Here is a 20,940-nt window from a genome sequence, read left to right as displayed (position 1 = left end):
TAACTTTTGTAATGCCCTGTATACTGAATGGATAAAATGGCTCATTGCTGCTGTGACTTGCAACACTGACTGGTATGCCCCCCCCCCTTCCCTAGAAGCTGATTGAAGATTTGAGCATTCATAGCTGGGATTCCAGAAAACATTCTCTATTCTGGCCTATTGAATGTCATTCAGCTGCTTGTTAAATTGGAATAAGATTAGCAGTGTCTTGTATCTGGTGAAGCATGCATGGAACACTGATTTCTCCATATTCCTTTCCATTCCTGCAGATCATTCCTGGGGTCGTGGGATCTGTGTAGTCACGTGGGTTGTGGGGGAGAGGGAATGAAGTAGCCCTACCCTCTTTTCTTTTTCATGGATGGAAGAAGCGCAGTTTCACCTTCCTCTCACTCAGGGCTTTGTTTTGTAGAAATAGCCCAGCAGGAACTCATTAGCATATTAGACCACACCCCATACCTTCCCTTGGCTTGCCCGGGTGCCCCGCGGCTGTGGGGAGCCCAGGCAAGCCCCCCCCTTGAAGGGAAGGGAAGGCAGTTTAAACTGCCTTCTCTTGGCTTGCCTGGGCGCCCTGCGGCTGCCTCCCCAATCCTAGGGCTTCCCGTAGCCCACCCGCCTCAGAGTGGCCAAGGTGTGTGTGTGCTCTCCAGGCCTTCCCTCTGTGGCCACGCACACACAGAGGTTTTGGCTGTAGTGGGTGTGGCCAACTCTGAAGCCTGCCCAAAAATAGCCCTGCAGCTTCAAGCCCACATGGGTTGTTCCTCCTTGTGGGTCATGTGACTCCCTAGAAAAATGTTTTTGGGAATTAAATAGTGTTGGAGATATAGAGAGGAACATGGGAAAGCCATTAACTTAGCATCTGAGTTCACATGTGTGACGGATTGCAAAGAAAAGCAGGCTTTTAAAAATGCTGCTTGTGTTAAGAGACAGGGAGTTCAAGAGTTAATCTTCCTTGGAGATAAGAGCTTATGTGATTGGCTGCTCTACTCTCTGATTGGCCAGCATCAGTTTAGAGAGGAAAAAACAACAGCTGATCTGGAGGGAAAAGATTGTTTCGCCTTTCAGTCTTTGAATTCTAACCTCTAGATTAGTAGCCAAAGGATTTGGCTTCTGAGGGAAAAGACTTTGGGAGTCAGCAAATTCTGTCAGGGAATTGTCAGAAAAGTACTTCTATAGAGAGAAGAATAAGGACCCTATTGTCTTAAATATATTAGAACTACTCTGAGGGAGAACTTAGATTCTCAGTCATGAAAGCTACAGAACAGCTTTAATACAGACAATGGATATTGGAGAAAGATTTGGCAGAAGGTCTGGGTAGTTAGAGCACCCATACAAGCCAAATAGTAAAAGGAGTTATTGCTTCTTAGGGACAAGGAAAGTAACTTCCTGCCAGTGAAAGGGGTTGGGAAGAGAACCCTGGTCTGTGATAAAGGGGAGAAGCTTAGGAGTTAGTGAAAAACTGTAATATCTAAAGAGAAAAATTAGACCCTGATGGGAGAAACCTGGAAGCACTAAGACAAAGCTATTATCTAAGAAACTGTACTCAAGATTCTATATAACAGCTGGAATATATAATAAGCAAAACCTCTCATTGAAAAGATCTTGAAACTGAGAAATTAAGCTTTAAGAACAATTGTTTGTTCAAAAGTCTCAATTCTATATGCATTAGAAAGTTTTATCTCAGCAACCTCTGTACCTTGAATCTCCATATTTATATATTTCCTGCCTGTTTATTAAAACCTTTATTCTGTTTTTGAAAGTTAATCTGCCTCAAGTGCCATTTCACAAGGGTTTATAAAACAGGACAGCTCCTGTCTTTCCCTCAAGTTCCTGTACTGGGTCTAAAGCCTAAACAAATATCTGTGACAGGGTGGGACAATTTAAGCTTATCAAACAAAGAAGAAATACAGGCTATTGGAGGGCAACTTAGTTACGGAGGGAAACTAAAACATTTGTGGTGGGAAAATTCTGCCTGGGTGTTGGGAAAGAGACAGGGGTCTGTCATAGTGTGTTTATACTTAATCCCAATGAAAAGGAAATAAATTGTCGTCTTTTGTGCATTTTTATTGTTTTAGCTACAATGTAAGCAGCTTTGAGTTCTGCAAGGTAAAAAGGCAGCTAATAAATGTTATCAATTAAAAAGCACAAATTGCCCTTAATTAACCTAAGATAAGTTATCTGGGCTGCAGACACTCAGCAGTGCTGATGTCACTTGTTTAGCATATCATGATGTTTCATACCTTTCAAGTGTACAAAGGGATTCATGTCTGTTTCAACAGCCTCACATTGCATTTCATGGCTACTTGAGCCTGCTGGGTTTTTTTTAGAATACTTCCTACAGAGTAGGCCTGGCTAGTGAGGAGCTACTCGTTGCGTTTGAAGAACTGGGCTCTAGTCCACAAAAGTTTATGTGGTAATAAAATTCTGTTCATCTTTAAGGTGCTGCTAGATGACTTTCTTTTAGCCAAACTTCAGATTGCCTACATGTGGTGGGGAGAAACTGGCTTGCTTATGCATTTATTAAATGTATGCCTTTCCTCCAGGGAACTCACAGTGGCATTCATAGTGTTCCCCCGCAGCAGTCTCCCATCCAGACATTAACTAGACCTACATAGCCCCTGCAGAGTTGATTTATCTTGCATCTTCAGGCTATTCTACCAGCTTGACGCAAGGAATCCTTCTATATACTGTCACCTTTTTCTTCCACCACTTGTTTCCTCGAAAACATCTGTGTTACGGACAGATCTGAGAAGCTATAGTAAAATGAGGAGTCTGTGTCAGTTCCTAAAACTGAAATGCAACAAAAAAGGTCAGTTGACCTTTCTGGTATTGGTATGTTTAAGTCTCTTACTCTTTTGTAAGTTCTCTTTTACATTTCAAATTGCAGGTTCACCAGTAGCTCTGGCAAGACTTCTTTCAGGTGAGTGTCTGATATGGGCAGATGGTTTACAGGGTCTTAATAACCCAACAAAATGGTCTGGTCTTCCATAAACTGTTGAATGTTATGCTTTGTGCCGTTTTCACTTTGAAAGTTTTTAAATCTAGGCTTTTAGTGTTGTTCCTGGCCTTCCCGGTTCATCCGTGTAGCTTGGTAGCTCTCCCTCTCCTGAAGTAACAGCATTTTTATAGAGGATAATCACATCTTAATTAAAATGACATACTGCTAGTTAAATAACATTGAATTTAACAAAGAACTCTAGCTAAAGGACATTAGCTAGGATTCAAGAAGCTTTCTGGCATGATGAAATCTGAACCATAGTCTGGAGCAACGCTCCCTCTAAGCTGTGGAGTCTGGTGAGCAAAAATTCTACTTTGCGAGCTACTGGCATTAAAGTTGTGAGTTGGCGATTTGGCTACTGCATACATTAGTTTGCTCTGGAGCCATCCTTCCTGAGCTAGGACAAAAATGTGTGAGCCGGAGGCTAAAAAACTGTGAGCTAACTCACACTAACTCAGCTTAGAGGGAACACTGGTATATGAGGGAGCCCCGAGTTTGCTTTTGTGTTCCACCTTTTCCTGTGCACTGCAAACTAGGTAGGTAAGTACTTCTGGATCTCCAGAAGATTGCAGTTTGCTGTTGCACATGAAATTACAAACTGTAGCTTGGTTTCAGGTGGTAGCCATGTTGGTTTGTAGTAGAAGAGCAAGATTCGGGTCCAGGAGCACCTGAAAGACCTACAAGATTTTTTCTCCAGGGCGTAAGCTTTTGAGGGTCAAATCTCCCTTCATGTAGCTTGTGTTTGCCCCGCAACCCAGGAACAACCTGGAATTTGCAGTTCTGATTGCCAGGGCAAGCACAAACCATAATTTGCCAGTTTAGATGCAGTGTCAGTGTGTGGCTTGTGGGGAGCTTGAGAGTAACTAATAAGCTTGCTGGACATGGAAGTGAGCTGAAAAAGGGTGTTTGAACAATTCTGACATACCCTGTAGGCTCATTCCAGCCACATTATGGAGCAGTGCTCTGTCTGAATGATAGTGCCAGTTTTCAGTGCCTGTAGTGTCCTCAGGCTGCATTGGAAGGCTCCTGACCTTTGGATGCAGCATTTAGGGAGGAAGGATGAGGGGATAAGATGGGAAGAGGAGGCGGCACTGGGAATTTGAGCATGTAGTCCTTTACATGACTGTTCGTCACTTTAAAAAAATTCCCTTACTTTTGTATATTTTTAGCTCAAATCGTGAAGGGTCTAATATATTTTATTGAATTCAGTTGAGAACCTTTTGAAGAGCTTCTCATATGTCACTTCTGTTGCTTTGCTTAAAACAGTGCAGATTTTCTCTGATTTTTTTTATAAAGCAAGTCCTCACATTTCACAACACATGGATGACATTTTGCTTGCAAGAAACCCAAGATGTATGTTTTTCATAAAACCTGCTGACTTGTGAGGTTTCCAAAGCCTCTGTGAAGGATTTGTATGCCCCAGGCTTGTTCCATCAAGTGCAAAACTTGATGGGAAACAATTGGCAGTTCAATTGCAAGTCACTTGTGTTTATCAAAAACTTTCAGAGTGGCTGCTCGGTAGACACCCTGCTACTTGAGATCTTTTTTAAAAAAGAGATGCTGGGGATCAAATGGGTGATACTGGGGATCATACCTGAGGCCTTCTGCATACAAAACACATGCTTGGTCATGGAGCTGTGATCCCTCCATAGATCTTTGTAGGTTTGCTTTAAGAGTCATATTCTCTTGAACTTCTCTTGGTATGATACTCCAATATGGATGATGTGGGGTAATTTTCTGGCTTTTTGGAACTTGGTGAACCTTAGAGACTGGATTCCTCAGAGTTGCTCTGGTAACCTGAGTGAGGTGTCATTAGCATGTATGGAAGGAAAATAGGCATTTCCATATTAAGGCTGCAATCCTAAGCTTTCTTGGAATAGGTTTTTCAAGTAAGTTTGAAATTGGGCTACACAGTAGTGGGCTTTGAAGTTACAATAAGGGCTCCTTTAAGTTGAATATGTCTTGCATTGCAGTGTATAACATGTGCAGTAAAGCATAATCATGAGTTTCTACCCCCCCCCCCCCTTTGATAGTGTTCTAAAGTGCAGCTTGTTTCTCCTTTCTACAGTTTAGAGGCACAGGGATATTCCAGAATGGTAACTGGCTATGAAATAATGGCTCATCATAGTGGAATTCGTGCCTTGGATCTCTGGGTTAATTAATTAATTAATCGATTAATTAATTTTATTTATTAGTTTGATTTATATCCTGCCCTCCCGAAGGCTCAGGGCAGCTCACATGCGGCAAGGCCGAGTGTAAAATACAATAACACTAATAACAATAACAATAACAAAAAGCCCTGAATCTTCAGCACTCTGTGCTTTAAATCTTTATGTCTGGAGTGAAATCATCTTAAGGCAGGTTGACACAAGCCACGCTGTAAGAGTATGCGTTTAAAATGTAATCTAAAAAAAGAAATCAGCTTGAAGCATAGCAGAAAAAACCTTTTGTACTCACTAGGTTGCACCTTGTAGATCTTTTGTTAGCAGACGTACTTTCCTCTGACAGAAGAAGCCTTCCCCTGATAGAAGATGTGATTTTGGAAGAAAGCTTCCTCTCTGAGTAGACTGGATCTTGGGAATCTAACCCATTGGGAGCTGTCAAATTTTGAATGGAAATTAATATCCACTACTGGTGACCTGACCCAAGTACATTTTTGTTGTTGTTCAGTCGCACAGTCGAGTCCGACTCTTCGCGACCCCATGGACCAGCTCCCGCCAGGCCCTCCTGTCTTCCACCGTCCTCTGAAGTTGGCTCAATTTCATGTTCGTTGCATCGATGACACTGTCTAACCATCTCATCCTTTGCCGTCCCCGTCTTCTTTGACCTTCAATCTTTCCCAGCATCAGGGTCTTTTCCAGTGAGTGCTCCCTTCTCATTTGGTGGCCAAAGTATTTGAGCTTCAGTTTCATTATCTGGCCTTCCAGGGAACAGTCAGGGTTGATTTCTTTTAGGATTGACTGATTTGATCTTTTTGCAGTCCAAGGGACTCTCAAGAGTCTTCTCCAGCACCATAGTTCAAAAGAATCTATTCTTCGGCGCTCGGCCTTCCTTATAGTCCAGCTCTCGCAGCCATACATGACTACTGGGAATACCATTGCTTTGACCATGCGGATTTTTGTTGGCAGGGTGATGTCTCTACTTTTTATCATGCTGTTTAGGTTCGCCATCGCTTTCCTCCCAAGGAGCAGGCGTCTTTTAATTTCATGGCTGCAGTCACAGTCTGCGGTGATCTGGGATCCCAGGAACGTGAAGTCTGTCACTACTTCCACGACTTCCCCTTCTATTTGCCAAGGAGTGATGGGGCCGGATGCCATGATCTTAGTTTTTTTGATGTTGAGCTTCAAGCCCACTTTTGCGCTCTCCTCTTTTACTCTGAGCAAGAGGCTCTTTAGGTCCTCTTCACTTTCTGCCATTAGAGTGGTATCGTCTGCATATCTGAGGTTGTTGATCTTTTCCCCAGCAATCTTAATTCCCGCTTGTGATTCATCCAGGCCAGCATTTCGCATGATGTACTCTGCATATATATTAAATAAGCAAAGTGACAATATACATCCTTGTCGTACTCCTTTTCCTATGCTGAACCAATCAGTTGTTCCATATCCGGTTCTAACTGTCGCTTCTTGACCCTTATACAGGTTTCTCAAGAGACTTGTGAGGTGGTCTGGTACTCCCATCTCTTTAAGGACCTGCCATAGTTTGTTGTGATCCACACAGTCAAAAGCTTTAGCATAGTCAATGAAACAGAAGTAGATATTTTTTCTGGTACTCTCTTGCTTTCTCCATAATCCAGCGAATGTTGGCAATTTGATCTCTAGTTCCTCTACCTCTTCGAAACCCAGCTTGTACATTTACTCAGAAGTAAACGCCACTTACTACTTGAGATTGTGTGTTGCTTTGCAGCCTAAACTTTGCTTTCAAAAAGCCCTTTACTGTTGATTGTGGTCCAGGATTTTATGAAAGCAGTTTTAATCTATGAAAATCTGGTGAAATTTATAGTAGCCTGCCAACCTGGTGGCTGTTGGGAGCAAACTTCACTGTTGAACTTCAAGTTTCTGTTGTTTAGAGAACGAAAGCCTTTTCTTTCTCTTCCAAACATTTATGTGGTCTGTCACTTAGCAGAAGTATGCCGTAGGTTTGAAATAAGATTCCTGTAAAATCAGAAGTAGTGCTGAGTTGGCTGCTGTGCTGACACTTCCAAACCAGTTGCTTTTATTATATGTGCAGGATATTAATATAGGAGGCTGCTGATCACACCATACGACTGTAGCTGATTCTTTCCTTCTGTGTATGAAATGAAACCAGATAAATCGAAAGTAATATTATACTTCATTCTCTAAAAGACTGTAATTCCGTTAAGCGTTTCTGTTGAACTCATAAACTATTTGAATATTGCCTTCTGTCTGTGGTCTTCAGCCTTAACTCCCCAGCTTCATGTACCACTGTTTTTCTTTCTCCTTTGTATCTTGTTATCCTAAAGAAAGGGCAGCGTTTCTCTGTTCTTAATAGTTGTCGTAGCACCCAATACACAGTGGCTTCAAGGGGTACACCCAGAGCCTTCCACTGTGGCTTGCTAGTCACCTGAACATCCCAGCCATTGTGTTTTCTCCAGATACTTCTATGCTCAAAGCCATACTGTCTATTCAGTGTAGTCTTCCTTCTGCTTATGTTCTACTAGAGCAGGGGGCCCTTCTAGCAAAACTCAGGTGCTCCCACCCTTGCAGAAGTTTCTACTCCTCTTAGTCTGGACTTCCCCCTTCTAGTGCTCTGTTGGCCTGGCTTGAACAGTTGCCAGTTTCTCAAGCAGCTCTGTTGGGATTAAGCCTTGAGAAAGACAGGAGCGCTCCGTCTATGAACTTCTGCTGCTTAATGTGCCTCTCGTAGGACCAGCAACAAACATCATTTTAAACATCAATGTAACCACAAAAGAAAGCTTTTCCCCTTTAGAAGACTTTCAAGCAAGGAGAAGCGGGTGTATAATTCTAGAAACTCCCGTTGGGGTTTGACTTTGGTGGAAAAAAGGATGTAAATTGACCAGTGGTTATTATACTGAATGAATTGATTATTATTGTTGATATTGCATGTAATGCATATATACCTGTTTTAGGATATTATAAACAGCACACAATGCACTTTATAAGATGGAACAAATAGAACACATTGATTTATAAAAAATTTTTTTTGCAGTGTATATATTTATTGTTTGAGTCCTCTGAGGCCAGCCAGCCCCATTTGCTGCTGCTCCGTGGCTCCCTGTGCTTTACCAATGCTGATGCATTTACTATACACACAACAGTGTCAAGTCACTTCTGCTCTGATCATGTAAGCATCCAGTTAACCCATCTGAGGCATGCTGCCATTGGGCAGCTTGCCATGGGGCTGTACCTGTGCAGAGGGTATCTTGTGAGGCACAGCTTATCATGCAAGTTAGGCAAGCTGCACCTTCCCAAAATATCTCCTTCAATGCTACTAAGATGTTGTCTTTCTTCGTCTCAGAGCTCCCTTTCATCCTCCACCTTTAAAAAAGAAACCAAAGGGGAAATGGTGTTGTCTGTGCCTGTGGCACCCACTTGAGTTCAGGGTGGAACACATTTGGGAGTTCCAACTCTCACTGATTGAAGGTTGGTGGCTTACGCAGTTCAGTGCCACTGATGGTCTTTTATGTGGTCCCACGGCAGGGCTGTTGCTTGTGCTTGCTCCACCATTCTGTGCTTTGCGCATTTAATCTCTTATCTACTCTTAGCCATTGAAGAATGAATCAAGAGTGATTTACAAAAAGGTATGGACAAGTATTTTGCCCGTGCAGGATCTCATGGAGCACAGGGTCTCGTTTCTAGTGTGTGTTCATTCGGAGGTCCTCCATCATACGCTGCTAGCAAACCAGGGTGGCTTCTTTCTGGCTGTAGCTCATTAGCATGGCGAAGGTGTGTACAAAGGGACAGGGACATACGGGTGAAATATTTAGAAAGAGATGCTGTGCTGTTTGAAATCTCCACTGTGGTAAGTGCTTTCCTTGCATCCCGAGTCATGGATAAAGCGCTCTTCATCACGCTAGCGCTTTTGTCTCTGCACATCGGCTATAGATTTTTCTCCTGTTAAAATCTGGAGATTTATGACTTGCACACACAGCTTGTAATTTTTTTAAAAAGAGGGGAGTCTTTCAAGTATCCTGTCCAATGCACATTAATATTTTAAATGGCTGCAAGTAAGTAAAATAGCTGTCTGGCTTCCCAGAATGTGAGTGGCAAGTCCTTGAAAAACAAAGTGGATGGATTCTAATTTAGAAGCTCCCTCCGTGCAATTTATTCAATCACAGCTAAACCACTACCAATACTGGGCTTGAAGGAGAAATGTGATGGCATTCTTTGGAATAAAAGGGAGTTGGAGAGACATTTCTTTTCTGTTCACATTGTCACATGCCAGGTCTTCTGAAGATAAGGCTGTGAGGCTTGAGGAGTGGAGGTGGAGCCTAATAGTGGAAGGCAGGGTACATATGAAGTAGCTTTATATATACAGTCAGACCTGTAGTAGCAGATTATCTATTCCTGACTGGCATGAGGTCTCCAGGATCTTAGACAAAGAAGGTTGTTCCTAGTACCTGCTTTCAGAGATCCTCTAATGCGGGGTGTGTGTGCCTGTGCCAGGGACTGAAGTTGGGACTTTGTGAGAGGGGCCATGGTGTTGAACTTTGAGGGGGGCATTTTCATACAGAAGATCCTCAGTTGAATTCCTGGCATCTCCAGTTAATAAAAATAAATATCAGGTAGTAGGTGATATTAAAGAGACCCTGGAGACCTGCTACCAGTTGCCAGTCAGAGCAAACATTACTGACCTTAATAGACAAATGGTCTGACTTCACATATGGCAGCTTGATGTGTTTGTGTGACCTTCTATGTGCAAGGTGTGTCATCTGCTACTGGGCCATAGCACTTCCCTAACCTGGTAGGTCCAGGTGTAGTTCAGTTTGCCTGATGGTTTGTGGGTGGACCGCAGTGGCTGTGGGATGGAGAGAAGAGCAAACACTCATACCTAGTGAAAAACACCCTGCTTCCTTGAGTCTGGCCACTCACCTAAGCTCTAACTTCTTTCCTTGAAGGAGTCTCAACCCTTCAGGTTAAACTCTAAGACCTTACAACCCTAGCAGCTATTGCCTGGTTCGCATGGCTTGTTTTGTCATGTTAGCATGCAGTACAAGTCTCTGAAGTTTATAACATGCTATTGGCACAGCTAATTAGCCATTTCTTTTGCTGGCACAAATGGGCTGCTTCCTGCTTTGCATTCGGATATGAGAGTACAGAGTACAGACATGCCTCCTATCAAGTCCAGTTTTGTAACCCTTGTCCTATTGTCTGGTTGCATAGTTTTATATTTCGTAATCTGCCTTGAGTCTCAACGAGAAAGCTAGGCTCTAAATACATAAATGGAGAATGGCGTGTGTGCATGAAAATCTCTCTTTTCTGGGGAGAAATGTACAGAGCAACCAGGGAAAGCTCTGGTTCACAAGAGCATTTTGCAGGGATAAGCTTCAGTTTAAGTCAGTGGTACAGGTTTTCTGGGAAGATTTTCCAATTCAAATTTAAACAAATAATCAAAGTATTTAACGTTAGCAGAAGGCGGCAAATCATGTACGACCATCACAGGTTGTCCCTATTTCATATCTAGCTTGTCTAAAAACTGAGTTGCAATACTACGGCCCTGACAACTTACAGATAAGCGTACTGTATTTATGTGTGTGGAATGGAAAATTTCTCACCCCACATGGCTGATTTCAATACATATGTGATATTCTCAACTTCTGTGTGGTGCATGTATATTGTGCTCTGGCGTTCAAACCCAAGCACAAAATGCAGAATATAAAATAGCATGCCTCACATCAGTTCAGAAATGGCACATACAAAACTTCCTTTTAGTGAATTAGACCTGGCAAACCTACTTTGACTGGCAGTGGATATCCAAGATCTCAGGCAGAGTTATTTTCCATCGCTGTTTCTTGAATTTGGGGCAGCTTTGGGAAAAAGCAGTTCTATGTTTCTAGACTACAACCATGTCTGTGATAACCCTACAGAGGGGATTTCCTAGCATTGATTCCTGAGAATGCTTGGGGATGAGCATGTTTGCTGCATTGTGTATGATTTCCAGTGGGTCTCTGGTGGTTTACAACAGACATATGAGCATATGCAGTTGCATTGAGACAGGCCATTGTTCTGTCAAGCCCGAAAGTGTCTATACAAAATGGCCGCAGCTCTTGTAAGATCTCAGAGCAGGGTTCTTTCCCAGTTCTTCCCTCTGGGGTTCTTTTAAATGGAGACGGAGAGGTTGTTCTTGAACCTGGGACTTTCAAATCATGATCTTTTCCCCTTTTCATCTTGCTTTTCTGACAGTAGTCTTCCAAACCATCAATGAAGAGGTAGGCCCTGTCCTCAGTCTTGCAGTCTAAAAAGATAAGATACTTGAGGAAAAAGGTAGAGGAGAGAGATCAACTTGACAGTCTGAATTATATATAATTGAGGTAGGCTGATCTGTTGCTGGTAGCCTTGTTTGGCTGAAAATGGTGGACCAGACTGGTGGTTCTTGGTCTTTGGGCTGGTGAAAATAGTTTTTAATTTTCTCCATTCTCGGGCCAACTGGCAGCTGGTCAGGGCTCTTTTTGGCAGGGAGGGGGGTGTCATCGATGAGCACAGGAGAAGCCCGTTTCGTCTTAGGCAGGGATGAAGATGGACTGGTGCTTGTGGAGACAGGTGGGCAGGGAAAACCTCATTTCTCCCAGGCATGTATGCTTCCATACCCTGTGGGGAAGAAAAGAAAACCCTCTAATAATCAAGCACATGACCTTTAGCTGCTGTCTTCTGTCAGGCTTCTACAGTCAGAACCCAGATTGGTTAGGGCCTTCTACCCTTTTTTGGGGGGGGGGATGGGGGGAGTGGAAGGAAGCTGTTCCTTCTTTTTGAGTGTGTATGTCTGTGGGGAGTACACCCATGTGAATGACTGCCAGAGAGCATCCTCTTCACACATATACCCTTTCTGTATTAGTACCTGTACCATAATTTCTGCACCCTGTATATTCTATAGAGATGCTGACAGTAGAATAGAGCTTGTGTTTTCTTGGATTTCTACCTTGGATTTCTTGGATTTCTACCTTGCAAGCCTTACCCAGATGCCAGCACTACTGAGCAGCCCCATTTGATGCTCCTCCTGGCGTCAAACTGGAAAGGAGGGTAAAACCCAGGAAGTATTGGCAGCCACTGGGGGGAAAGGTCCCCCCGAAGCTCTTGAGAGCCGGGGAGCAGTGAGGGAATCCCTACTGGGAAGGGTGGGTTTCCCTTTGCAAAATGGATTCTCTCCCATCTTCTGAGCAAGTCTAGGTCTCGTTTGCTTGTTTGTTGGGCTTATTGCGCATCAGTAGAGTGTGTGGCCTTGCAGACACGGGGGGTGGGAAATGCTACGGGTGGGGGGGACAAAATCTCTGCATCTGCTGCTTCTCTGGCAGATGGCTGGCGTGAGACTGGTCTTTCTGTTGTCAAGATGTTCATCCTGAGTGGGAGAAGGTGTCACCTTCCAGTGTGAACGTTAGTCCTCTGGCTGGTGACAGAGGCAAGAATATCCTCCTGTCTAAGTACCAGGTAAACGTCCGCCAAGCTATGACCCAGCAAGGGTCAGATCTCTTCATGGCCTCACTTGGGGAGCGTTTTCACAAGAAAGGAGGCGATATAAATGTACATGTGATGACTGTGATGTATGAGTACTGTCATTTTTGGTTTCTCTGCTATGATTCCCGTAAACACAATTGGTAAGATTGACAGTTCAGAAGTTATTTGACCCCCGGTTTGAGTACACAGAAGAGGCTTGAGCATGGATTGGACATTCTTAAGCTCTGAATTAAGTGGCGGTAATCCATAATGTCCCCCACCCCCACCCCTGGTGGTGTTTACAGAAAACCTGATCTCAAGAGTTTAGCATTCTGGCTTTTCTTGGCTCTGGAGAGCCAGTGTTTTTCACTTTTGCTTTGTTTTGTGTTGTGTGTTGTGATGACTGGGGGAAAAATAGCAAGTGGGACAAAGTGGTTTTTGCCTTGCTATAACATACATTGACTTGTATGGTAGTCTGGCAGATCTGAGTTCTTTGCTGTATTGTGACCTGAAGGATTGTTCCGAGTGGGTGGTGTGTCAAAGAGGATAGGCCTATTTTTATTTCCTAGCTTTGGCATGAAGTGCTTGTAATGCTGTCTGAGACAACGTACTTCATAATACCAATAAACTCCTCATTTGCCTTGCATTGCATTTCCTCTCCCACCACTTTCTTATGTTTCCTATGCTTTGATTTGCTGGGAGTCTCCCCTTGTTTGATTTCTTACGTCATTTATAAGCCATATTTCTCCCCGGTGGGGACCTAGAGCAGACAACATCATTCTGTTCCTCTATTTTATCCTCATAACAACCTTGTGAAATAGGTCAAGATGGGTAGCCATGTTAGTCTGTAGCAATAGAAAAGAGCAAGAGTCCCGTTAAGACTAACCAAATTTGTGGCAGGGGATGAGCTTTCATGTCACTACTCACTTCTTCAGATACAGTGAGCAGTGACTCACGAAATCTCATACCATGCCACAAATTTTGTTAGTCTTTAAGGTGCTACTGGACTCTTGCTCTTTTCTGTTGTTAAATAAGTTTAGGCTGAGTGTGTGAGACGGGCTGAAGGGTCATCCAGCAAGCTTCCATGGCAGAGTAGGGGGACTCGATCCTTAGTCTCCCAGACCCATCTGACGTTCTGACCAGTACATCACACTGGCTCCCTGAATGTGGTTAGAAATAAAATAAATACTAATTTCAGTTTTGAAGCAGCCAGTTTCATTAACCTGTAGAGCAGTTACGCCACAGTAGGAATAATAGCAGTAGTACTCAGTTCTGTCTTGTAAACATCTCTTTTCACATGTGTGAAAAATAGGAACTTTATTGTCAAAATGGTTGGAATTTACTCTGCATTTGACTTGTGCCAGTTTGGATAACTCTGTTGCTGACTTTGGGGAATAATCCTGTTAATGCATTAAAACATCAAGATAAGGGTGTATCTTTGCTTCGAGCCTTAATTGATTTGGAACTGCTGGGAGTCAGACCACTGTGGAGCTGTGAAGGCAATTCTGCTGATAATGATCACTGCCTGTCAGTGGAGTGGCTACAAAAGTCTGTCTGCAGACGACTGTTCTCAGCAGTTGTGATGCGTGTATTACAAATAATATTTTGTAATAAGGAGATTGAATTTGCAAGTAGTGTTTTTTAAAAAAAAATCATGGTTGAATATGTATTTAGGTTTCCTGACATTTAAAATTTTTAGCACACAGCCATGGAAGCAGGTTGCATAGTATAGGTTTGTTGCCACTCTGTTGGTTTTAGAGAATGTAATGAAGTCCCCAGTGCAGTCAGAAACAGGTTTTGGCAGGCTGATCTGCTACAGTAAGTATACGGAAGCCTGCCCTCTGTGTGTCTGTGTGACTAGTGTGATTTCCTATTTTATTAGATTAGTTATTACAGGAACGACTTGCGTTGCATAGCTTCTGAAGCAGAATAAAAAGCCCAGTGGCAGAACGGCTATTAACCATTTTATCTGGAGGGCTTTTCAGCTTCCACCAACCTGTACCTGTGTTTTTAACAGTCTTTGTATTAGCATAGACTTTACCCATTTTTTTCAGGTTGCAGAGCTTTTATAGAATAGATTTTTCATACTTTGCATTTCCACCTGTTAAGCCTGTGTCTTTAGTTAGTCATCTATTGAGAAGTACTTGGGATGGCAGATATTCTTAGGTGTTGCAGATAAGTTTACTTTGGTTGTGTTTCTGTCTTGCCTTCTACTACAGAGCTCAAGGTGCTGGGGTCAGTCATAAGTTCTTTCAGAGCTGTTCTCTCAAGGGCAGTTCTCGAGAGAGCTCTCTCAGCCCCACCTACCTCACAGGGTGTCTTTTGTGGGGAGGGAAGGAGACTGTAAACCGCTCTGAGACTCCTTCAAGTAGTGAAGGGGATATAAATCCAATCTCCTCTTCCTCTTCTTCGTCTTCTTCTTCGTCGTCTTCTTCGTCTTCGTCTTCCTCGACTTCCTCGACTTCTCCGTCTTCTTCGTCTTCCTCTTCATCCTCTTCATCCTCTTCATCCTCTTCATCCTCTTCATCCTCTTCATCCTCTTCTTCCTCTTCTTCCTCTTCTTCCTCTTCTTCCTCTTCTTCCTCTTCTTCCTCTTCTTCCTCTTCTTCCTCTTCTTCCTCTTCTTCCTCTTCTTCCTCTTCTTCCTCTTCTTCCTCTTCTTCCTCTTCTTCCTCTTCTTCCTCTTCTTCCTCTTCTTCCTCTTCTTCCTCTTCTTCCTCTTCTTCCTCTTCCTCCTCTTCCTCTTCTTCCTCTTCTTCCTCTTCCTCTTCTTCCTCTTCTTCTTCCTCTTCCTCTTCTTCCTCTTCCTCTTCTTCCTCTTCTTCCTCTTCTTCCTCTTCTTCCTCTTCTTCCTCTTCCTCCTCTTCCTCCTCTTCCTCCTCTTCCTCTTCCTCTTCCTCCTCTTCTTCCTCTTCCTCTTCCTCTTGTAGCGTTATCAGGAGGGTTTTCATTCAGATAGTGTCCTGCTTTGTTTTAGTTGGTTGCTGTATCTGTACCCATCAGCCATATCTGACTTCCACAGGCTGTAATTCTAAGTGAACTTGCACATAAGAAGTCCCCTTTAAAACAAATTCCAAGTAAATTAGGATCTGACTCTATGTTCCGAAGGGCATGCCTACTACAGAGATAAAACGTCTTGAAATTTTGAAGCCATGGGGGGGGGGGGAAACAAATCTTGAAACAATTTTTTTTAGGGGAAATTGAAATATACGCAACACTTCCTTATCCAACTTAAATTTATTGTGCTGCTTTAACAACAAGAAATGCATACTTTATAATTTAGCATAGTATTTATTTATGGAATTAGAGTATAAAATTATGGAATTAGAATATATATATATGCCTTGTTTTTCTACAAGCGAAACTGTGAATGTACCCGGTATTTAGAGAGAAGGCAAGCTACAAACTGCTGCATTCCACATGACCTGAGCAAATATATCTTACTCTTTGTTGTTTCAGATGGGGGGGGGGAAGAGAGCTGAAAATAGGAAACACAAGTTTTGTAACAAAAGGAAGTATATTTGAACAGAAAATGTCTCCACTGCAGTTTGCATATCAAAGTTAAACTGTATAACATTGAACTCTTCATTAATACTATGATCAGGCACATTATAGGATATTTATTGTGGACGAAATTACATGTTTAAATGAACATATCTGTGTCTGCAGTATACATGGAAATTACTGTTATCTAATGCTGTATAGGAAGATTTTTAAGTCAGTCAATCTACATCATTGAGTGCCTTAAAGCGTTTTGTTCTTTTCAAAAGAGAAAATATTGCATACCAGTTTCTTTCAGTGTTCCCCCAAGTTTTCAGTTTTTCTGTTGGAAATGGTGAGGAGAGTACTTGTGGGGGGGCATAAACATACTGTCCATCTTCTCAAATATTTCATCTTTTCTCAGTCCTTAACATTTCTGCTGCTTTCAGATGGGGCTAGGAAAATACTTCAGATTCTTAGCACCATCTGAAAAATGCAGGACTCCTTCCCCCTCCTAGATTGGCCTGGCAGTGACCTGCATAGCCCAGGCTGGCCTGATCTCTGAAGCTAAGCAGAGCTGGCCATGATTAGTGCATGTATGAGAGACCACCAACGAATACTGGGGTTGCTACAGAGTCAGGCAGTGGCAAACCACCTCTATTTGTCTCTTGTCTTGAACACCCTACTGGGTCGCCATAATTCAGCTGCAACTTGATGGCACTTTCCACCCCTAGACTGGCCTGTGTCAGAGTGTTTTCCAGCCTTATAGTTGAAACGCTTTCATTATTAGGCACAGTTCAGGGAGTGTGTGATAATGCATATCTTGCTTTCATATAGAAGAGATCACTTTCACCAGCTGCTGTGATGATGGAGATGGTGATCATATTGACGGTGGCTTAATAAGAAGCCTTTTACGTTGATCTTTGGCCTGTTTCAAACACTGTCTTGTTATCCTTGCTTACTCACTCCGTAGGGAGGGTTGTATCTATATTGCAGATGAAGAGACTGAGAATGTGAGAGGATGGCTTGTCTTATGACCATCTGTAGTATGGCAGAGGCAAAATTAAAACTAGAAATTCCCTGATCTGTAAGAGTCATGGATGGCTGTGGTTGCCTGTGCTAGCCTGTTCCGGGTAAAACTGGGGCCTTCTAGCACTAATGTGTATTGTGAGAAGTAGCCCTAAGCCTGACTAAGCAAATAATTGGTGTTGATGAAGGAGCCACACTTTTTTTTACTATTTTTCATGAGTATGTTGTGTGTGTGTCTGTGCTTGTGAGCCTGGAAGTCATAGTGACTTCTGGCAACCCCTACTGGGACTAGGATGTTTGAGAGGTGGCTTGATAACCTGCCTCTGGGTCTCAGCCCTGGTATTCCTTGGAGGTTGCCCTTCCAAGTACTTGCCAGGGTCGGCCCTGTTTAGTTTCCAAGATCTGACGAGATCGAGCTTGCCTGAGCTATTCAGGTCAGGGTGAGCCATACCTGTTTTTGAAGCTTTTTTAAAAAAATTCTGTATTACAAAATTTGACACAACTCTTTCGAGGCGGTGACATGTCCAGTCTTGAGCACTTGTTTCACCTTCACAAACATAGACATGTAAACCATTTTAAGGGGATATGTTTATTTGGCAGTATTTACTGGTTGTGTAGGGCTGTAGTCCTTTGAAGTTTCCAAGTGGGTCTGTTGAGATCTTGTTTGATCTCTCACAAACATTTTTTTTTTTTTTGCATAGAGCTGCGCTGTGTACCAGGGCAATTTGCTTGCCGCAGCGGGTCGATCCAGTGCATCCCTCTGAACTGGCAGTGCGATGGATGGCCTACCTGTGAGGATGAGAGCGATGAAGTTGACTGTCCGAGTAAGTGCTCCTAAAATGAATTGTATTCTCTGGTTGTTTCTCATCAACATTTTGTGAGGAGGTGGTCTGAGAGCTGTGTGTGCGTTGGAACGCATAAAATTTCTGTATGCAAAGGCAGACCAGGAGTCCGTCCAGCTCAGTGCTATCTACTCTGACTGGCACAGCTCTTCAGAGACCTGAGCAGAGAAAGGTCTTCTGCAGTGGCTACTGTTTGGAGATACTAGGGAATAAATTGGACATTTTTTGCATGCAAAGTACATGTGCTGCATAGAGACCACGAAGAATAGCTCAGGTGGGTTCTCATGCATGCAGTAGGTTACCTGATTGCGTTGATATTAATAAAGTGAAGCTGGAGCCAAGAGCCATTTTGCAAAATAGCTGCTGGCACCGTTCCCCAAATGCCATTGAAAGAGGGCATGCAGTGCTGTGATGGGAAGTTTTGCAGCAGTTCCCATGCTTCTGCTTGTATAAGAGAGCTTGTGCAACATATTTGGATTTTGTTCTGCTTTCCTCACACTGCCCTCTGGCATACAGTATAACTCAGCTCTCCTGTGAGTAACAGATGGATTCTACATGTAGGATTCAACCCCTGGTTTAGCTTTCAGTGTGGCTGAAATCTGAATTTGATTTTGGGTAACATATGCACATCGGGGGTTTTTGTGCATGTTACAAGACTTGAAATGATGCCTGATGAAGGTTAAAGCAGAAAGGGCCAAAGCAGGATTACAGCTGAACATCAAGACGATACACACACATAAAATTACACAACTCTAAGGTTGATGAAGAAATTGAAATTGTTTAAGATTTTTCTGTTCCTTGGCTCCATCATTAACCAAAAGGAAATCAGAAGGAGATTGAGACCGGAAAGGGCAGCCACAACAGTGCTAGAAAAGATCCTTAAGTGTAAGGATGTGTCGCTGGTGACCAAGGTCAAGTTAATTCACGCCATAGTATTCCCCATTACTCTGTATGGGTTTGAAAGTTGGACAGTAAAGAAAGCTGACAGGAAGACAGTTGATTAATTTGACGTGGTATCGGAGGAGACTTCTGTGGATACTGTGGACTGCCAATAAGACAAATAAATGGGTTCTAGATGAAATCAAGCCTGAGCTCTCTTTAGAAGCTGAAACGACAGTCAACTGAGGCTATCATACTTTGGTCACAGTACGAGAAGACAAGAGTCACTGGAAAAGACAATAATGCTAGGAAAAGAGGAAAACCCAACAGGAGATGTACTCAAGGAGGCCACAGCCCTCAGTTCACAGGATCTAAGCAAGACGGTTAATGATAAGGTGTTTTGGTAGACATTGGCCCTGGTCACATGGGCAGGAAAATGCGGGGGGGGGGAGCGTGGCTGTTTGCCCCGGAGTAAAATAACGCGTGGTTGCACGATCAGACGTCCCGTCGAGGTCCCGTGTTTAGGGGGGAGGTGCCGATCACACGACCATCCTGCAGCGCAGCAAAGAAGCGGTGCGGCGCGATCACACCAGCAATCGCTAGGCGCCGCTTCCGTGGCAAACGGGATAGATTTTTTTTTAAAACTGAAGTTTGTGCATACGCATGACTGAGCAATCGTATCTGCACATCCGAAGGCGGGTGGTGGGCTTACCGGAGAGGGCGACAGACGCTTCCAGACCCCAACAGAGCTCCGAGGCATAGCCAATGGAGGGGGAGGTGGGCCCCCTCGTCACAGCCGCTCCAACCGCCTGCGCGACAGTGGCCATAGCGACCCTCCAGAGGCGGCAAGCCTGGCTGCAGTGGGAGGGGGCCTCTTTGTGCACATGCGCCGTTGGGCACTTGTGGGCATCCTGTGGAGACTTGAAAAAAAAACCTGTTCGCAACGGGACATGGGCGGGCGCCGGATGCCATGGGATTCCACCGAAAACGCGATCAGGCACCCGCCTTTGCCCCACGGTTTCCGGAAACTAGTACCTTGGAGGTATTAGTTTTTTACCCCGCATCTTTGGTGGGAAGCCTCGGGTGAGCCACGGGAGCTCTACGCTTCCCAGATGTGGTGGTGTGATCGCGCCCGGAAAATCCGCCTATCTTCCGTCTCTGTAGCGTGGCTAATGTTCCATGTGACCGCAGCCATTAATTCATAGGGTTGCCATAAGTCGAAAGCGACTTGATGGTACACCTCCACCACTCCCCGTCTCCCCCCTTCATCAAGATTGTTGAGGTCCATGATTTTATCTACAGTTAAAGTATCCCTTGTGTCTACAGAGATGTGACGGGGAACAATGCAATGTCAAAAATTGAGCAAAGAAGCAAATAACTTATAATTTGTCCACTGCCTGATTCAAGTCCATTTGCCTCTTCAGAGAATCAGAGAGCATACTTGTCTTCAATTGCAGTTACACGATTGACCATATAGCCAGTCCATTAGGTTTACTAGCTGTAGTTTATCCTCCACGCTGATGAAAATTGTGTGCAAAATGTTGATTGCTTGTTATTTAAAATATTCATTTTATTTATTTGCATTATTTATAGTCTGCCTTTCTCACAGGGACTGAAGGTGCGTTACGCATAGTGTCTCAGTACAGTCACCAAAATGGGACATTTATTTCATTAACCAATGCATTAGGATTTTAGAAGCCCGGAACCATCAGAAAGAACTGAAGCATGACATAAGTATTAACATGACACATTTAAGTGGTGGAGAAATTACACAAATAAGATCCTGCTTACAATAAGCTGTGCACAGCAGTGTAGACTACAGTCCCTAATCATTTATTTAAGTAAGTTTGTGAACCATTTTATGCAGTGCAACCCTGTTACCTGCACAGAAAAACCCTCTTGAATAATTCAGTTTTGCATGGTTTGTGGAATACTACAGTTTCCCCATAGCCCTCCAGGTCATAATAGGGATCTGACACAAACTGTTGCTTTTTAAAAAAGATTTCATTGATTTCCCCCCCCCTCACAGTTCCCATGTGTTTCAAAAGGCCAGGCCTTTAAAATGTGCTCCAAACGAAGAATCCCTCTA

At 43.4% G+C, this 20,940-nt stretch overlaps 1 protein-coding gene across 1 annotated transcript in view; it reads left to right on the top strand.

Annotated features, from left to right (window-relative positions):
• The window catches only part of DGCR2 (DiGeorge syndrome critical region gene 2), an 86,380-nt gene that overhangs the window by 18,623 nt on the left and 46,817 nt on the right, over positions 1 to 20,940 (top strand). The window contains exon 2 of the mRNA XM_015409709.1: positions 17,832 to 17,954. Coding sequence (XP_015265195.1) covers positions 17,832 to 17,954 — 123 coding nt within the window. The remainder of the gene's footprint in view (positions 1 to 17,831; positions 17,955 to 20,940) is intronic.

The sequence above is a fragment of the Gekko japonicus genome, unplaced genomic scaffold, assembly GCF_001447785.1.
Source record: "Gekko japonicus isolate JY-2015 unplaced genomic scaffold, Gekko_japonicus_V1.1 scaffold3503, whole genome shotgun sequence".
NCBI classification, from domain to species: Eukaryota; Metazoa; Chordata; class Lepidosauria; order Squamata; family Gekkonidae; genus Gekko; species Gekko japonicus.
The sequence above is the reverse complement of the archived record's forward strand: the minus strand, read 5'-3'. Positions and strand labels throughout refer to the sequence as shown.